We start from the raw sequence: 16,033 nt of genomic DNA, 5'->3' as shown, positions 1-16,033 counted from the left end.
TCCACAAAAAAAAAAAAAAAAAAATCCAAAATGCTCCAACAAACACTTCCTTTGAGCATCATGTTGGCATTCAAAAAGTTTCTGATTCTGTAGAGTTTCCGACTTGGGATTTGGGATGCTCAACATGTATGGCAAAGGTGGATGGATTTTATAGATGTCATAAATGTCCCTCATTAGCTGACTTAAAAAAGAGAGATTCGGTGGCTCAAGCCTGTAATCCCAGCACTTTGGGAGGCCGAGACGGGCGGATCACTAGGTCGGGAGATCGAGACCATCCTGGCTAACACGGTGAAGCCCCGTCTCTACTAAAAAATACAAAAAAATTCTAGCCGGGCGAGGTGGCGGGCGTCTGTAGTCTCAGCTACTCGGGAGGCTGAGGCAGGAGCATGGTGTAAACCTGGGAGGCAGAGCTTGCAGTGAGCTGAGATCCGGCCATTGCACTCCAGCCTGGGCGACAGAGTGAGACTCTTTTAAAAAGTCTAGGGGTCAGAGACTGAAGTTAGAAAAATACTCTCCTGCTGGCCTTGAAGCAAAAACCCAGATTATTAGCTGCCTATGAAGAGAGGCAGCCTCTAGGAGCCATGAGTCTCAGTTATACAACTACAAGGAAATGAATTATGCCAACAATAGGACCGCTTGAAAGATGACCCCAATCCACAGATGAAACCCCAACTGTGACTGCAGATTGTCAGGTCCTAAGCAGAGGAACCAACCAAGTTTTGCTTGAACTCCTGACCCACAGAAGCTATATCGTAAATGTATAGTAAGCTGCTAAACATGTGTAATTTGTTACATGTCATACAAAATATAAACCTGTAGGCTAAAAAGGCACATTTTATTCTAAGGAAATAACACCTCAATAAAGGAGACAGAAAAACATGTGCAAGTAGAAATGGAAACCGTTATAGTAAAGCTACAAGATAAAGTTGAAGAAATCACCCAGAAAATGGAGCCAAAAAGACACAAGTGAAAAAAGAGAGAAAGTATTTAAAATATGAAATGCCCAGTCTATGAAGGTCAATTGCAAAATAAAATAAATTTCTGAAAGAAGAAAAGGAAAATAATGAAACAACTCAAGAAAAATGTCAGAACACCAGAACATAAGGTTTCACTCTTAAAGGTCTTAGCAAGTGCCCATCAGGACAAAAAACACAGATAAACAAAAAGATCTTATATGTCTTCAAACAGTTAAATTAACAAGAATCAAGAATAAAAATTGCTTCAGACTTTTAACAACAATCCTAGAAGCTAGAAAACAGTGAATAAAGAAATGTTAAAGAAAAAATGTCAAGCATAGAATTCTCTACATAGGAAAGCTATTGGATTAAGTATGACATTAGGAAAAGCTTTTTCAGACATGCATCATCCCTCAAAATTTACCTCCTCTGCATATTTTCCCGAAAATCTACAAGACGATGTGCTCCACCAGAAAGGAATAAATCAAGAAAGAAAATTATATAGGATATAAGAAATAAGGATTCCAATGCAAGGGAGAGTTGAGGGAATACCCAAGGTGACAGCTGAACAGCAAGCCAAATGGGCAGACCAGGACACTCAGGAGAGTCTTGTTCAGAAGACCAACTATGCCTGGTGCAAGTGAACATACCAAGTGGATAGGCGAGTGCCTGGTGCAGAGCTTGAGATGGGATTAGTTTTAAGTACATGGAAAGCAAAGCAAAGCAAATAAAAACCAGTATCTTTATTAACTCAAAAGAAAGCAAAAGTCGTAGGGGTAAAGAAATATTAGAATATATGACAAGGCTCAAATATAAACATAATTTAAAGTCATAATAATGTAAAACCTGAATACTGATCTAACCAGTATCACAGTTTGTTCTGGGGGAATGGGTAGTGAACGCTAACTTCTAACCTTCCAAGTGGGAAGTTATTAGATGATGCCTATACATGACCAAATCAGAAATAAACATGTCATTTCTTTTTTTTTTTTTTTTTTTTTTTGAGGCGGAGTCTCGCTCTGTCGCCCGGACTGGAGTGCAGTGGCCGGATCTCAGCTCACTGCAAGCTCCGTCTCCCAGGTTTACGCCATTCTCCTGCCTCAGCCTCCCGAGTAGCTGGGACTACAGGCGCCCGCCACCTCGCCCGGCTAGTTTTTGTATTTTTAGTAGAGACGGGGTTTCACCGTGTTAGCCAGGATGGTCTCGATCTCCTGACCTCGTGATCCGCCCGTCTCGGCCTCCCAAAGTGCTGGGATTACAGGCTTGAGCCACCGCGCCCGGCCATAAACATGTCATTTCAAGATATGGAGGTAAATATCAAAATAATTAGGGTCAAAAAGTGGTTCCTCTTAGCAAAAGGAAGAAGACGGAGAAGGCAAAGCCCTTATTTTTCACTGAGTTTTGTAGAAATTTGACTCTTTAAACTACGTGCATGAGTAACTTTGAAAGACAAAGGCTATATATATGGGTCCTCACATTATCTTTTTCTACTCCGCCATACCACATAAGCATTTCGTACTTTCAGAAGGAGAAAGGGTTGAAAAGGTTTATTATCTGTAAAAGATTCATTTAAGTTGCTTTTGTTTCACCTTAAAAACTAACTCTTGCTTTAGTAACTTGAAATCATTAAGTTTTACTCAAAATAACAGCAAAATATTGATCAATTCTCTTTTTTCTTTGTGTTTGGCGAGCCCACGGAACACAGCCTCAAGTTAGCAAGTGCATTCTGTTGCTTTTGAGCACACTGGCATCTCAGGTACCTGAGCACTTGTCTTTAAGAGGCAAAGGCAGAAAAGGATATCATAGTGTCACCACCACCAAATTGGGAAGGCCCTTGTCAAAATCACCGAAGCACCTCTCCTTTTATTCTTTGGGAAAAACTGATTTTCCCCTGCCATCAAGTAAGGATTATGCATTGGCTAAAATGGCCCCTAACCAGCTCTAACTCAGAGACTGTACTGCATTTGTCCCGAGTTAAAGGACCATGTCTCTCTTCACAAAATATAACACTGAAAACAAAATTAAACAAAATTAAGCAGTATCATGTGTTAAAGAATTTTACATAAAAGTGTAAAATATTTTCATTAAATGCATTGTCAGAAACAACTTGTCAATGACTCCTTGATTATACAAGAATATCCAGTGGCAGGAAAACTAGTGTTTCCCAATTGCAGATAACAATTTTACTTTTACTTTTTATTCTGAAACTGTCCTTCTTACTTTTTTGTTGTTAAAATGTAATTTCTGGCACACAACATAGAAAACTGTTTTTAAGTATCCACTAAACTTAAAACCAGATGTATAACCAGACATTCCACTTTTACGTATATGTCCAACTACAGTAAGTACTATGCGCACGTCCACCAAAAGACATGTACCAAAACGTTCATGGCAAAACAAGAATTTTTTTTATTTTTTATTTTTTTATTTTTATTTTTATTTTTTTGAGGCAGAGTCTTGCTCTGTCGCCCAGGCTGGAGTGCAGTGGCCGGAACTCAGCTCACTGCAAGCTCCGCCTCCCGGGTTTACGCCATTCTCCTGCCTCAGCCTCCCGAGTAGCTGGGACTACAGGCGCCCGCCACCTCGCCCGGCTAGTTTTTTGCATTTTTTAGTAGAGACGGGGTTTCACCGTGTTAGTCAGGATGGTCTCGATCTCCTGACCTCGTGATCCGCCCGTCTCGGCCTCCCAAAGTGCTGGGATTACAGGCTTGAGCCACCGCGCCCGGCCAAGAATTTTTTTTAAAAAAGAAAGTATAGCAACTTGAATTAGACATAAACTGCAAACTACCCAAATATCTATTAGTCCTACAATGATTAAATGTGACTTCAATATATTCATGTAATGGAAGATTAGACAATAATGAAAGAAAACATGAATGAATCACACAGAGATACACTGTTGAGCAAAGAGGGCTGACTATATGAGTATGTACCTACCATACGATTTCTTTCACATGAAGTTCAGAAACAGGCAAAACTAATGAAAAGTGACTATAGTTAGAACATCAGCAGGCAGTGGGGTCTGAGAGGAGGCAGGGAGAAGCCTTCTAGAATAACAAAAATATTCTAGAAGGTTGAAAAAATCAACCTGTCTATTTAGAGGTATATTTGGCTATTTAGATGTACATCCTCACCATATATAAATTATACCTAAAGAAATTTAAGAAAATAAGACAATTAGGAAAATTTTTCAAACATTGTAATTTATTTTATGAAATGCTGGTGACAGCAGATAACAGCAATTGTTATTTTCATATCTGTACTTACAAAATAACACGTTGCAACTCTATATTGGTGTCCCAAATAATTTTTTCCCAACTTTGTATTTTAAAAATGTATAAACCTACACAAAATTGAAACACTGGTACAATTAACAACCATATATCCTTCATCTAGATTCACCAGTTGTTAACATTTTGCTACAGCCACTTCCTCTCTCCCTCTGTTTTGGCTGAACTGCTTGCAAATAAGTGGCAGACATCATGACCGGTCATCTTTAAAGGACATTCTTCTACAGAACAAAAGTGTCACTGGTTATGACTGGCTATCATTGTATCACTGGTTATCAAAGTATCATTGTTAAACTGGTTAAACCAAATTTAACACTGATATATTATTTAACATATGGTCCACGTTCAAATTTCCCCAATTGTTTCAGAAATATTCTTTATAGATTTCTCCCATCCCCAATCCAGAAATCTATCCCAGACTCATGCAATGCATTTGGTTGTCCTATTTCTTTTCCTTTTTTTCTTCTTTTCCATTTTTTTTTCTTTTCCTTTGAGACAGAGTCTCACTCTGTCGCCCAGGCTGGAATCCAATGGCATGATCTCAGCTCACTGCAACCTCTGCCTCCCAGGTTCAAGCAATTCTCCTGCCTCAGCCTCCCGAGTAGCTGGGATTACAGGCGCCTGCCACCACATCTGGCTAATTTTTTGGGTATTTTTAGTAGAAATGGGGTTTTACCATGTTGGCCAGGCTGGTCTCAAACTCCTGACCTCAGGTTATTTGCCCACCTTGGCCTCCCAAAGTGCTGGGATTAGCAGTGTGAGCCACTGCATCTGGCCTGGTTGTCCTACTTCTTGAGTCTCTTTCAATCTGGTATACCATGTTCTACATGGTATTAAATTTTTTAACTTTATTTTTGGCTTTTCATGACATTAACAATTCTCAAACAATGTAGGTTTTTTTTGTTTTGTTTTGTTTTGTTGAGACAGAGTCTCATTCTGTTGCCCAGGCTGAAGTCCAATGGCACAATCTGGGCTCACTGCAGCCTCCGCCTCCTGGGATCAAGCAATTCTTCTGCCTCAGCCTCCCGAGCAGCTGGGATCACAGGCGTGCGCCACCACATCTGACTAATTTTTGTATTTTTAGTAGAGATGGGGTTTCGCCATGTTGGCCAGGCTGGTCTCGAACTCCTGACCTCAGGTGATCCACCCGCCTTGGCCTCCCAAAGTGCTAGGATTACAGGTGTGAGCCACTGCTCCCTGCCTCAATATAGGTTTTAAATTTTCTTGGTATATGAAACCCAAAACTCTGCCAATGATTTGTATTTACTTAGTGTCTTCTGCAACCTTTATTACAGCATTGGTACTCAAATACCCTTATCCTGACAAGTCTGGATGAAGCTACTTATCAAATACAGAGACAGGACAGCTTTACAGCTTACGATTATTCTGCTTTAACTCACCGCTGAGTCTGAGCAGGCCATGGGGTCTGGTTTGGCGTGGGCACTGAATTCGTGGGACTCACTAGCATGGCACTATAGATATTGGAAGCAACCACAAGTATGCAGAGAAGAATAGGCCCGATGATTGCTCCTTCCAGGCCTAGGTAGTATGCTCCACCGGCCACTGCCAAACCTGTCAGGTAAGGATGGCCACCTCTGGAATAAAGAGCATGATCTTTAACATACAAAAACTGGAGTAAATCTGAAATACATTTCTAATACAATGTTCATTCTTTAATACACTATGCTTTTTAGCATATTATCAGCTTTCTTTAGATCTTTTAGATCACCTCGATGCATACAATGAACACTGACTGCAATAACACTGAGATGCAAGATTTTTTTTTCCTATGGGTGACATCTGCCTCTTTTTATAGCTCCAGGAATGAAATAATAAAGTCAGCAATGTTAATAGATATTTTATACCCATTTCAGGTGCCTGCCTATGATGGGTTAATGTTGGCTTAGGACTGGTTAGGAGTCACCTGTTAAGTTTTCCTCCATCAAGGATAATTAAGTGAGCATATAATTCAGTTAATTATGCTTTTATACGACAACAACAACAACGATAGCATCCCTGTTACTCATAGGTCAGACTTTTGGCAACCTCCTAAAATACAGTTTTTAACACAGGTAATGATAAAAGGCCTCCTGAGGAAAATATCTGTCACAAAGCCCAACATTTCTATTTCACAGGAGAATCACAAATGCCCTCCAGCTTATTACAGTATCACTTACGGAAGTGGAATGAAATAAAATAGAACACAGTAGCACAGCACATTGACAATGACAAGAAAGGACCACTGACATCAGAAGGACTGGGAAATAAGTCACATTCTGTTTGTTTCTAGTTTTAAACATAGATGAGAAGAACAATTCAGTGAGGGGCAAATAACTAAATATCCTGGAAGGATGTTCTATATTACAGTTAAATCAAAGTAAGACTTGTGGAGAACCAGTCTTCAGGAAACCAATATATTACATTCATAATGTGTTTGTCTTTCTCATTCCAAAAAAATGATTTAGGGCAGTATTCCATGTTTGCTAAGTAAACTTCTTCCCTAAACAACACATTCAAGGAAAACTATCAAAAATGCTTAAAGCTTTTTTTCCCGTTCCGTCACCCAGGCTGGAGTGCAGTGCTGCAATCACGGCTTACTGCAGTCTGGACCTCCCAGGCTCAAATGACTTCCTACATCAGCCTCCTGAATAGCTGGGACTACAGGCATGTGCCACCACACCAAATTAATCTTTTTATTTTTGTGCAGAAGGGGTTTCACCATGTTTCCAAGGCTGGTCTTGAGCTCCTGGGCTCAAGTGATCCATCCACTTCGGCCTCTCAAAGTGATAGGATTACAGGCTTGAGCCACTATGCCCAGCCTTAAAGCTTTAAAAAAAAAAAAAAAAAAACGTGGGAGTTTATTAATAAAAGCTTAACCTATTAAAAACTACAACAATTTATGCCAAACATTTCATTTCCCAATGACAACGTTTAAAGACAGTATTTTAGGCCGGGCATCGTGGCTCACGCCTGTAATCCCAGCACTTTGGGAGGCCGAGGCAGGCGGATCACCTGAGGTCAGGAGTTCAAGATCAGCCTGACCAACATGGTGAAGCCCCATCTCTACTAAAAATACAAAAATTAGCCAGGTGTGGTGGTGCACGCCTGTGATCCCAGCTACTCAGGAGGCTGAAGCAGAATGGCTTGAACCTGGGAGGCAGAGGATGCAGTGAGGTGAGACTGCGCCACTGCACTCCAGCCTGGGTGACAGAGGGAGACTCTGTCTCAAAAAAAAAAAAAAGACAGTATTTCTTGGCCGGGCGCGGTGGCTCAAGCCTGTAATCCCAGCACTCTGGGAGGCCGAGGCGGGCAGATCACAAGGTCAGGAGATCGAGACCATCCTGGCTAACACGGTGAAACCCCGTCTCTACTAAAAAGAAATACAAAAAACTAGCCAGGCGAGGTGGCGGGCGCCTGTAGTCCCAGCTACTCGGGAGGCTGAGGCAGGAGAATGGCGTGAACCCGGGAGGCGGAGCTTGCAGTGAGCTGAGATCTGGCCAGTGCACTCCAGCTTGGGTGACAGAGCGAGACTCTGTCTCAAAAAAAAAAAAAGACAGTATTTCTTTAATTCCAGCTGTAAACCTTAATATAAAATTTACAGCAAAGTTTAAAGAAATAAAAGCACTTAAGTATAAATCATACTTAGTCCTACTCAAATGTCAACTGTGACACACTAGTTAACCACACTATGATGTTCAGCCTTTTAATTTTCTCAAGTTTTAATACGACTGAGAACTGGCTTGATTTATTTAGTGCGATTTCTAAAAGAGATATCAAAACCTATGAAAACACATTTATTTATTGTATTATATGGCTAAAGTGTTGATTCTGACTTAGATTTAATCTGTATTTATCACAAAACCATTCCAATTATATCTTTAGAGAGCTCTGCTTGCCAGAAATTAACTTGCTGAGATTTGGTTTCACATGGAAATCCTCAGACATACAATCTAACAACATTTTCTCCAAAACCAAAGAAGTGATAAAAATAATCACTAACAGCTCACTGTACTTAAAATATTTGACGTACATCTGGTCATAATTCTTTTCTAGGTTAAATGTCACTAAATCAAGAGAAAACTATTCACAATTTGGTTTTAACCCAGGACATCATATATTAATATTATAAATAATACATATGTAATAAGAAAATATTGGCAGGGCATGATGGTTCATTCCCGTAATCCTAGTGCCTTGGGGAGTTCAAGGCAGGAGGATTGCTTGAGCCCAGGAGTTCAAGGTTCAAGGCTGCAACGAGCCATGACTGCACCCTGCACTCCAGCAGTCTGGGTGAGATACTGTCTCAAAAAAAAAAAGTTGCTCTGGAACTTTCAGGCAACAACAACCAAAAAAAAAAAACACCCCAAAAATATCATGCCTTGTAAACAATATTATTTTAAATGAAAATTTCATTATATCAGTGGGAACACAAAAGGCTATTTCACTGAAAACTCCTACTACCAGTTCTTTTGTATACCCGAGAGAAAAAATCCTCCTTCAAAAAAAAACAGAAATGCCTGGAGGATTCACTAATAACTTAAGAAATTCTGTGGCTTACTTACCCTGATATGTCAGAGTAGATTGCAGTATCTACAAAGTATGTTGGCAAGAGATGAAAAATCAACAGTAAAATGGCCTTGCATCCTAACCCTTGTGTCAGCCACAGGTCGAGAACTGCAGGTACTGCTGCCCAATATGTCCCCAAGAATGGCACTGCTCCAAGGATTGCTGCTAACGCTGAAAAAAGAGTAAAAGAAAAGCAACTTAACATCATCAGCAAAACACTAACAAAGCAAAAGAATCGAAGCCATAGCTCCTCCTCCTCCTCAACAATTTCCAACAAAACAAGTTAAATAAATACTCACAAACTCTAATATTAGGGAAATGATATGCCCTATCTAACTGAATTTTCTAGCTAAGTAAAGGCTCAATATCTTAAAACGTGATACTAAAAATCTTTCCAAGTCTGTGTCTTATTTATGGATCTCTTCTTAAGCAATAAAATTCGAGGGTTCTGTAGTTGTTACTCTCAATCAATAGTTAATATACGGTCCTATAAATATACCTACAGAACATGTGTCAAAACTTGTACTGAATCCAAAGCCCAATCAGAAATTACTTTCTAAACCTCAGCATATTCTTTACTTTGCTTCATTCTAATAAAATAAACAGAAAAAATCCTGAGTTGAAGGACCCTGCTTCAAGGTCATTCCCTTTCAGAGCAGTATGTTCAAGCGCTCTTCCTCCATCTGGCTTCTCTCCAGGTTAAGAGTAAAGCAGATGTAGCTTCTAGTTCTGGTCCTACCAGAAGCCAGGTATGTGACCTTGGAAAACTGGTCTCTCATCTATATGAAAAGTCTACCACTCCGCCTCACAAGGTGCTTGCAGGTCAGAGGGTAGGTTTGTGAACATCACAGTAGGGAAGAACATGAATGAACTTGAAAATGTAGAAGGAAGCACAGACAAATGGGGGAAGAGGGGGATGGTGGTAGAGGCAAATGTGGAAGGCAGAGATATTTAGGAAAACAAGCAGTCATAGAAATAAAGGAAGGAGAAGTAGAAGAACAACCACAACAGATCTTAAGAGGTATGGAGGCAGCTTATGTGCCCTCAGAAGCATTCATCTTGCCCTGGGATGTAATCCCTCATGGACAAAGCTATTTGACAACACATTGCTCCCTGCCAATCAGTTCAATTCAAACATTACTGAGAGTCAATTATGTCCTAGGTGTTATGCTACGTGCTAGAACATTCATTCATTTAACAAACATTTAGGGCAACTGATATGGGTTTGGATCTGTGTCCCCATCAAAATTCCATGTCAAATTGTAATCCCCAATGTTGGAGGTAAAACCTGGTGGGAGGTGACTGGATCATGGGGGGCAGATTTCACCCCTAGGTGCTGTTCTCATGGTAGTGAGTGAGTGAGTGAGTTATCGTGAGTCTGGTTGTTTAAAACTGTGTAGCACCTTTCCCCTCTCTTCCTCCCGCTCCAGTTATGTAACACATGTCTGCTTCCCCCTCACCTTCCACCACAATTATGTTTCCTGAGGCCTCCCCCAAAGCAGGAGCCACTATGCTTCCTGTACAGCCTGCAGAACCGTGAGCCAATTAAACCTCTTCGTTATAAATTACCTAATCTCAGATATTTCTTCATAGCAGTGACAGAACAGACTAATATAGCAATTTTTACTATGTGCTGGGTATGGTTCCAGCTGCTGGGGATACAGCAAAAAACAAACACATTATAAATCATATTTCTGTTCCTAATGTGGACTAGATTCGATCTCAAGCCAAAAAATTTAGTTTTTTAAACTTGAGGAAGTAGACATTTCCTAGACGTATGTAAAATGGCTTAACTTTCCTTAAAGAGAGAACAGTGGAAAGTGTAATATGGTTGTTACCTGATGGTATGAAGACAATATTGATGCCAAATATAGTATGAGTCAGCCAGGTGTACAATCCATAGAAGCCAGCCATTTTGAGGGAAGCATCAAATACCCCTCTGGAATGCCCAAAGATAAAAAGAAAGAGTAATAAACACAGTGTCATATCGCGATTCAGAAAAATCATGTGGCCACTTGATTCCAAATCAAGTAATAGCTTTAGTTTTTCTGCTGGCCTGAGAATGCTGTTTTCATTTTATTTCAAAGAAACATAAACACCTTATTTTAAATACATTTACTAAGTTATTCTTCATGTAATATGAAATATGTTTTATTTGGAAATATATTTACTAACTATTCCTTAAATTTCTGATGGAAAAAATAACTGAAACACCTTAAAATACCCTATTCTCTGAAATAATTCATCAACTTCTCACTCTGAAGCAGATATTTCACCACCAAAACAAATGGAAAGAAAATCAAGTGTGAATAACATGTTTCCAAGAATATAGTTTAAGAAACCCAGGCTCTGGCCAGTCTGCCCCTTTTGGAAACAGCCAGTAACGGACAGTATAACTTGTATTTCACCATCTTTCTTTTATTTAACAAAACCTTCCTACATTTCTTAAACTATGCAACTAAGCCTACAAAGTAACATCTCTTACAAATGCTATCAAAGAATGCAGGTCATTGGGAGAGAATTTACGGGAAAAAAAAAGATTCCTAACTCCAGAGTAAAATCAGAGAGGAAAATACAAGAGAGATAAAAACAGACACATATATTTGGCGACTAATACAGGAATTCAGTACATGAAAATCTGCAGTGTCAGGTGCTCTGTGTTTTTCAGTTGGAAGATTAGTAAGGCAGCACTGTAAGGAGGGGAAATAAGGAACTGTTGAGAGAGCACAAAGGCAGCAACCTGTAAGTAATCTCAAGGCAGCACAAAATCATAAAAACCTGGACTCTATGGGGCGGTGCAGAGGGGTGCAGGGAAAGCACCCTCATACGTTCACTACAGAAGAAAATCTGTAGTTGAAAAAGAAGACGTTAGCGGCAAAGGAGACCTTGTACATGCAAAAGGAAACACCAAGCTTTTCTAAAGGATCCCAAAAGAGGTATACTGTTAGAAGCAAAGTCAAGCCCTGTAATCTAGTGATTCAGTCATTTAGTAGGGTTCTGGGACATAGATCCAGTGGCAGAATGGCTCCCCAATTATAGAACCTGCTTTGTCATCCTGACCAATAGCTTTCACTAGACAATGTCGTAAAGGTGCCATATGACTCTGCAACAAGAACCCAGAATAAAGTGGTATCAAAAATACCAAAAGGAAGGGAAAGACCCCAAAGAAAATACCAAGGATCTGCTCAACAACTAAACAGAGAGGACAGAGCAAAAAGAAAACAACAGAGCTTCAGGTTTTAAACCTGAGGGGGAAATAATAGCAGCATCTCAAAGACATGGAGAAGGCCAGAATGGAAGAAGCATGGAAGAAAAGGGGAGTTTGTTTAGTAAGGGCAATAGGAACTCAAAAAGGATGATGAAAATACCCTAGAGGCAGCTGAAATAAGAGACAAGGCATAATAGAAAATTCAGAACAAGACATCTGAGACGCACCAGAATAATAGAAGAGTATAGGACATCCTAAAGGGGCAAGTGGAGAGAAAATAGGGCAACAGGTTGTGCTTTCATAAAGGACCTAAAGACAAAGAAATAACAGCCAGAGAGGTAATGAAATCATTTCTGTAGTAGGAGGAAAATCACTAGAGTGCAGTATTCCCGGAGACCAAGGGAGAAGGTAGGTTTTGAGGGGGAGGGAATAATGACATCATCAACCACAGAGAAAAAGAAAGGAAAAAAGTATAGAATTTGTCTAAAACTAGGGAGGTCAGTGAGGAAAAGACAGAGATATCGTGATCCTTCCTTAACCTTATGTTATTTAAAAAATTTTAAGCCAAAAATAAGTTGACATCAAAGGTGCAACAGAATATTGCAACTCAATCACCCCTCTGGGTGGCAAGTAACCAAGGCTCAATCCAGTAAGGACCACGTGCAGAAAACAGCACAGTCTTCTTTCTTTCACCGCTGAGAATACTGGTTGCTGGTAATGTTCTCAAGGCAACTTTTAAATGCACTATATATTGTTTGCAGTTACTAAACATATTCATGTAACCTACTGAGGGATGAGAAGACAATATATTCCCTTCTACCTCATTACTCGTGATCTGGCACACAAGAAGTTTTATAAATAAAACAGCAGAAAAAAATCCTCTTACAATTTACCAGAAAACAGAATTTAACTCCCTCAAATTCCTAGCAACTTTTTCTTCTTTTTTGTATCAGCTTTATTAAACTATGATTTACAAATAATAAAGCTCACCAATTTTAAGCATTCAATTCAGTAATTTGGACAAATATAAACATTCTATAACCATCATTACAATCAAGATGTAGAATATTTCCATTATCCCAAAAAGTTCCCTCATGCCCTTCTATAGTCAAACCCTTCCTAAACTCTGGCCTCTGACGGCCACTAGATATGCTGCCACTATAATTCTGCCTTTTCTAGAATCTCATGTAAACACAACCATACATTACACAGCTTTGTATTAAATTGTGGCAAAATATCCATGGCACAATATTTAGCATCTGAATCATTTTGAGTGTGCACTTCAATCGTGTTGAGTACATTCACGTTGTCATGTACTTTTGGTGTTCCTTTCACCTAGCATAATGCTTTTGATCTTCACCAACATTGTTGAGTATATCAGTAGTTTGTTCCTTTTTATTACTGAGTAGCATTCCATTATGTAGATCGACTAGAATTTGTTTATCCATTCACCAGCTGATGGGCATTTGAGGTGTTTCCAGTTTGGGGGTATTATGAATAATACTGCTATGAACATTTGTGTACAAGTCTTTGGGGACATATGCTTTCATTTCTCGTCTGTAAATACCTAGGAGTGGAGATACTCGGTCATATGGTACCTATTTAACTTTATAATGAATACTAGCTTTAATCTCTCAATTCAGAAAAAACTAATAGTCCACGGACACCAACCCAGAAGCCACTGCCTCCTATCGCGCCGCATATCTCCTCAAGGTATGAGGTTAAACCTCAGTTTTATGTGAGTGGATGCTGGCAGGAAGAACAATTCAGCTCATGAAAAGCTAAATGACAATGCATCTGAAGCTCCTAGTAACTGACCTAGCGCACAGTGGATGCTCAATAAGCAGTGGCTATTAGTAGAAAATGTGGTGTGTGCACAAGGAAATACTATTCAGCACCCCCCTAAAAAAAAAGGAAATCCTGTCATTTGCAACAACGTGGATGATCCTGGAGGACATTGTGGTAAGTTAAATAAGCCAGGCGCAGCACAGATAGACAAACACCGCATCTGGAATGTAAGAGTTGAACTCACAGAAATAGAGAGTAGGATGTGGTTGCCAGGGGCTGCGAGATGGTCAAAGGATACAAAGTTTCAGTTAGGATGAATAAGTTCAGTAGATCTATTGTACAGCATGGTGACTACAGTTAATAATAATGCACTGTGTACTTTAAAACTGCTCAGAGTACATCTTAAATGTTCTCACAACAAAAGTGGTATGTGAAGTAATGAATATATGAATTAGCTTGATTTAACCATTTCACAATGTAATATTATATTACAAACTATAAATATATAGCATTTTTATTTGTTGCCTGGCTGGTTGTGGCAGTTCACACCTGTAATCCTAACACTGTCAGAGGCCAAAGCAGGTGGATCGCTTGAGTCCAGGAGTTCAAGACCAACCTGGGCAACAGGTGAAACCCTGTCCCTACTATAACTATAAAAAATTAGCCAGGTATAGTGTGTGCCATTAGTTATATGCCAGATGAAGTTTTATTTGACTTTGGGAGTAAATGATTCCTAGCAATCTCTGAATTTTAGGTTCCAAAGAACCCTGGAATTCAGTGATAATTATATGCCCAGTATTATAGGTTATTTCACCTCACAATTTAAAATAACCAAACCAAAACTTTTTGGTATGCTACCTGCATGTGCACAGCACATAACTGTACTTGGCATGTAGTGGGTTGTGTTAGTTTCCTGTTGCAGATGTAATAAATTACCCTAAACTCAATTGGCTTAAAACATACTTTTTATCTTATAATTCAGGTCAGAAGTCCTAAAACCAAGATGCCACATTCTTTCTGGAGGATTTAAGGGAAAATTTGTTTTCTCTTCTTTTTTAGTAGTTTTTTTTTTTAGGCTAGCCAAGTAAAGCAGTGAGAGTAGAGAGGCAACAGAGCAATCTGTAACTGGTTGTGATCATTTAGTTGTAAATATAACCACACTTGGACTAGCCTTTTCCAGTTTTTAAAGGCTGCCTTCATTCCTTGGCTCAAGGCCCCATCTTCCATCTTTCAGATTAGTAGTGTGGCAGCCTCCAATCTCTCTCCATCTCTCAGCTCTGCTTCTGTCCACATGTCTCCTTCATTCTGACTCTCCTGCCTTTGTTTTCTAATAAAATTTTTTTATTGAGAAGAAGCTCATGTAACATAAATTCCATCATTTTAATGTATACAATTCAGTGGTTTTTAGTATACTCATAATTTGTGCAACTATCACCATTAATTCTAGAACTTTCTCCCTCTTATAAGGACTTTTTCTAAACTTGTTTTTCTTCTTTCATTAATAATAAAGATATAGCTGACAATTTTTTTTTTTTGAGACTGGGTGTCAATCTGTCACCTAGGCTTGAGTGCAGTGGTGCAATCTTGGGTCATTGCAACCTCCACCTCCCAGGCTCAAGTGATCCTCCCACCTCAGTCTCCCAAGTAGCCGGGACTACAGGTACACACACAACCCCCTACGTGCCAACCACTGTTACATGCTGTGCATACACAAGTTTTGGTTTGGTTATTTTAAATAACCTATAATACTGGGCATATAATTATCATTTGTCTCTAGGGTTCTTTGGAACCTAAAATTCAGAGACTGCTAGGACTAATTTACTCCCAAAGTCAAATAAAACGTCATCTGGCATATAACTAATGGCATGCACCATATAGTTTGAATGGGCTACCAGAAAACATTAATCAATACAAGAATATTACTTATAATCATACCACTGAAAGATCATTTCCCCATTGCATTCATTCACTGATTGACATCAACCAGTTAGTCGACATTTTTTGCATACTCAAATTCAACAAGCACTTCCCTGTCTTACTATCTATGAAAGACATTATGAACCCGGGAGACAGAGCTTGCAGTGAGCTGAGATCCGGCCACTGCACTCCAGCCTGGGCGACAGAGCGAGACTCCCTCTCAAAAAAAAAAAAAAAAAAGAACAACAACAACAAAAAAAAGACATTATGATACAGTTCATCAACTCTCTTGCAAAAAGCACAATAGA

The 16,033-nt window shown here is 39.4% G+C and overlaps 1 protein-coding gene across 4 annotated transcripts in view; it reads right to left on the bottom strand.

Annotated features, from left to right (window-relative positions):
• Positions 1–16,033, bottom strand: part of TMEM245 (transmembrane protein 245) — a 105,028-nt gene that overhangs the window by 10,493 nt on the left and 78,502 nt on the right. For 3 of the 4 annotated variants that reach the window (XM_033237875.1, XM_033237876.1, XM_033237877.1), the window contains 3 exons: positions 10,651–10,751; positions 8,809–8,983; positions 5,647–5,841 (listed from right to left, as the gene is read on the bottom strand). In XM_033237875.1, coding sequence (XP_033093766.1) covers positions 5,647–5,841; positions 8,809–8,983; positions 10,651–10,751 — 471 coding nt within the window. The remainder of the gene's footprint in view (positions 1–5,646; positions 5,842–8,808; positions 8,984–10,650; positions 10,752–16,033) is intronic. The other variant, XM_033237878.1, reaches the window with a different exon arrangement.

The sequence above is a fragment of the Trachypithecus francoisi genome, unplaced genomic scaffold, assembly GCF_009764315.1.
Source record: "Trachypithecus francoisi isolate TF-2019V2 unplaced genomic scaffold, Tfra_2.0 Lachesis_group16, whole genome shotgun sequence".
Lineage (NCBI taxonomy): Eukaryota > Metazoa > Chordata > Mammalia > Primates > Cercopithecidae > Trachypithecus > Trachypithecus francoisi.
This window is presented reverse-complemented; position numbering and strand designations above follow the sequence as displayed.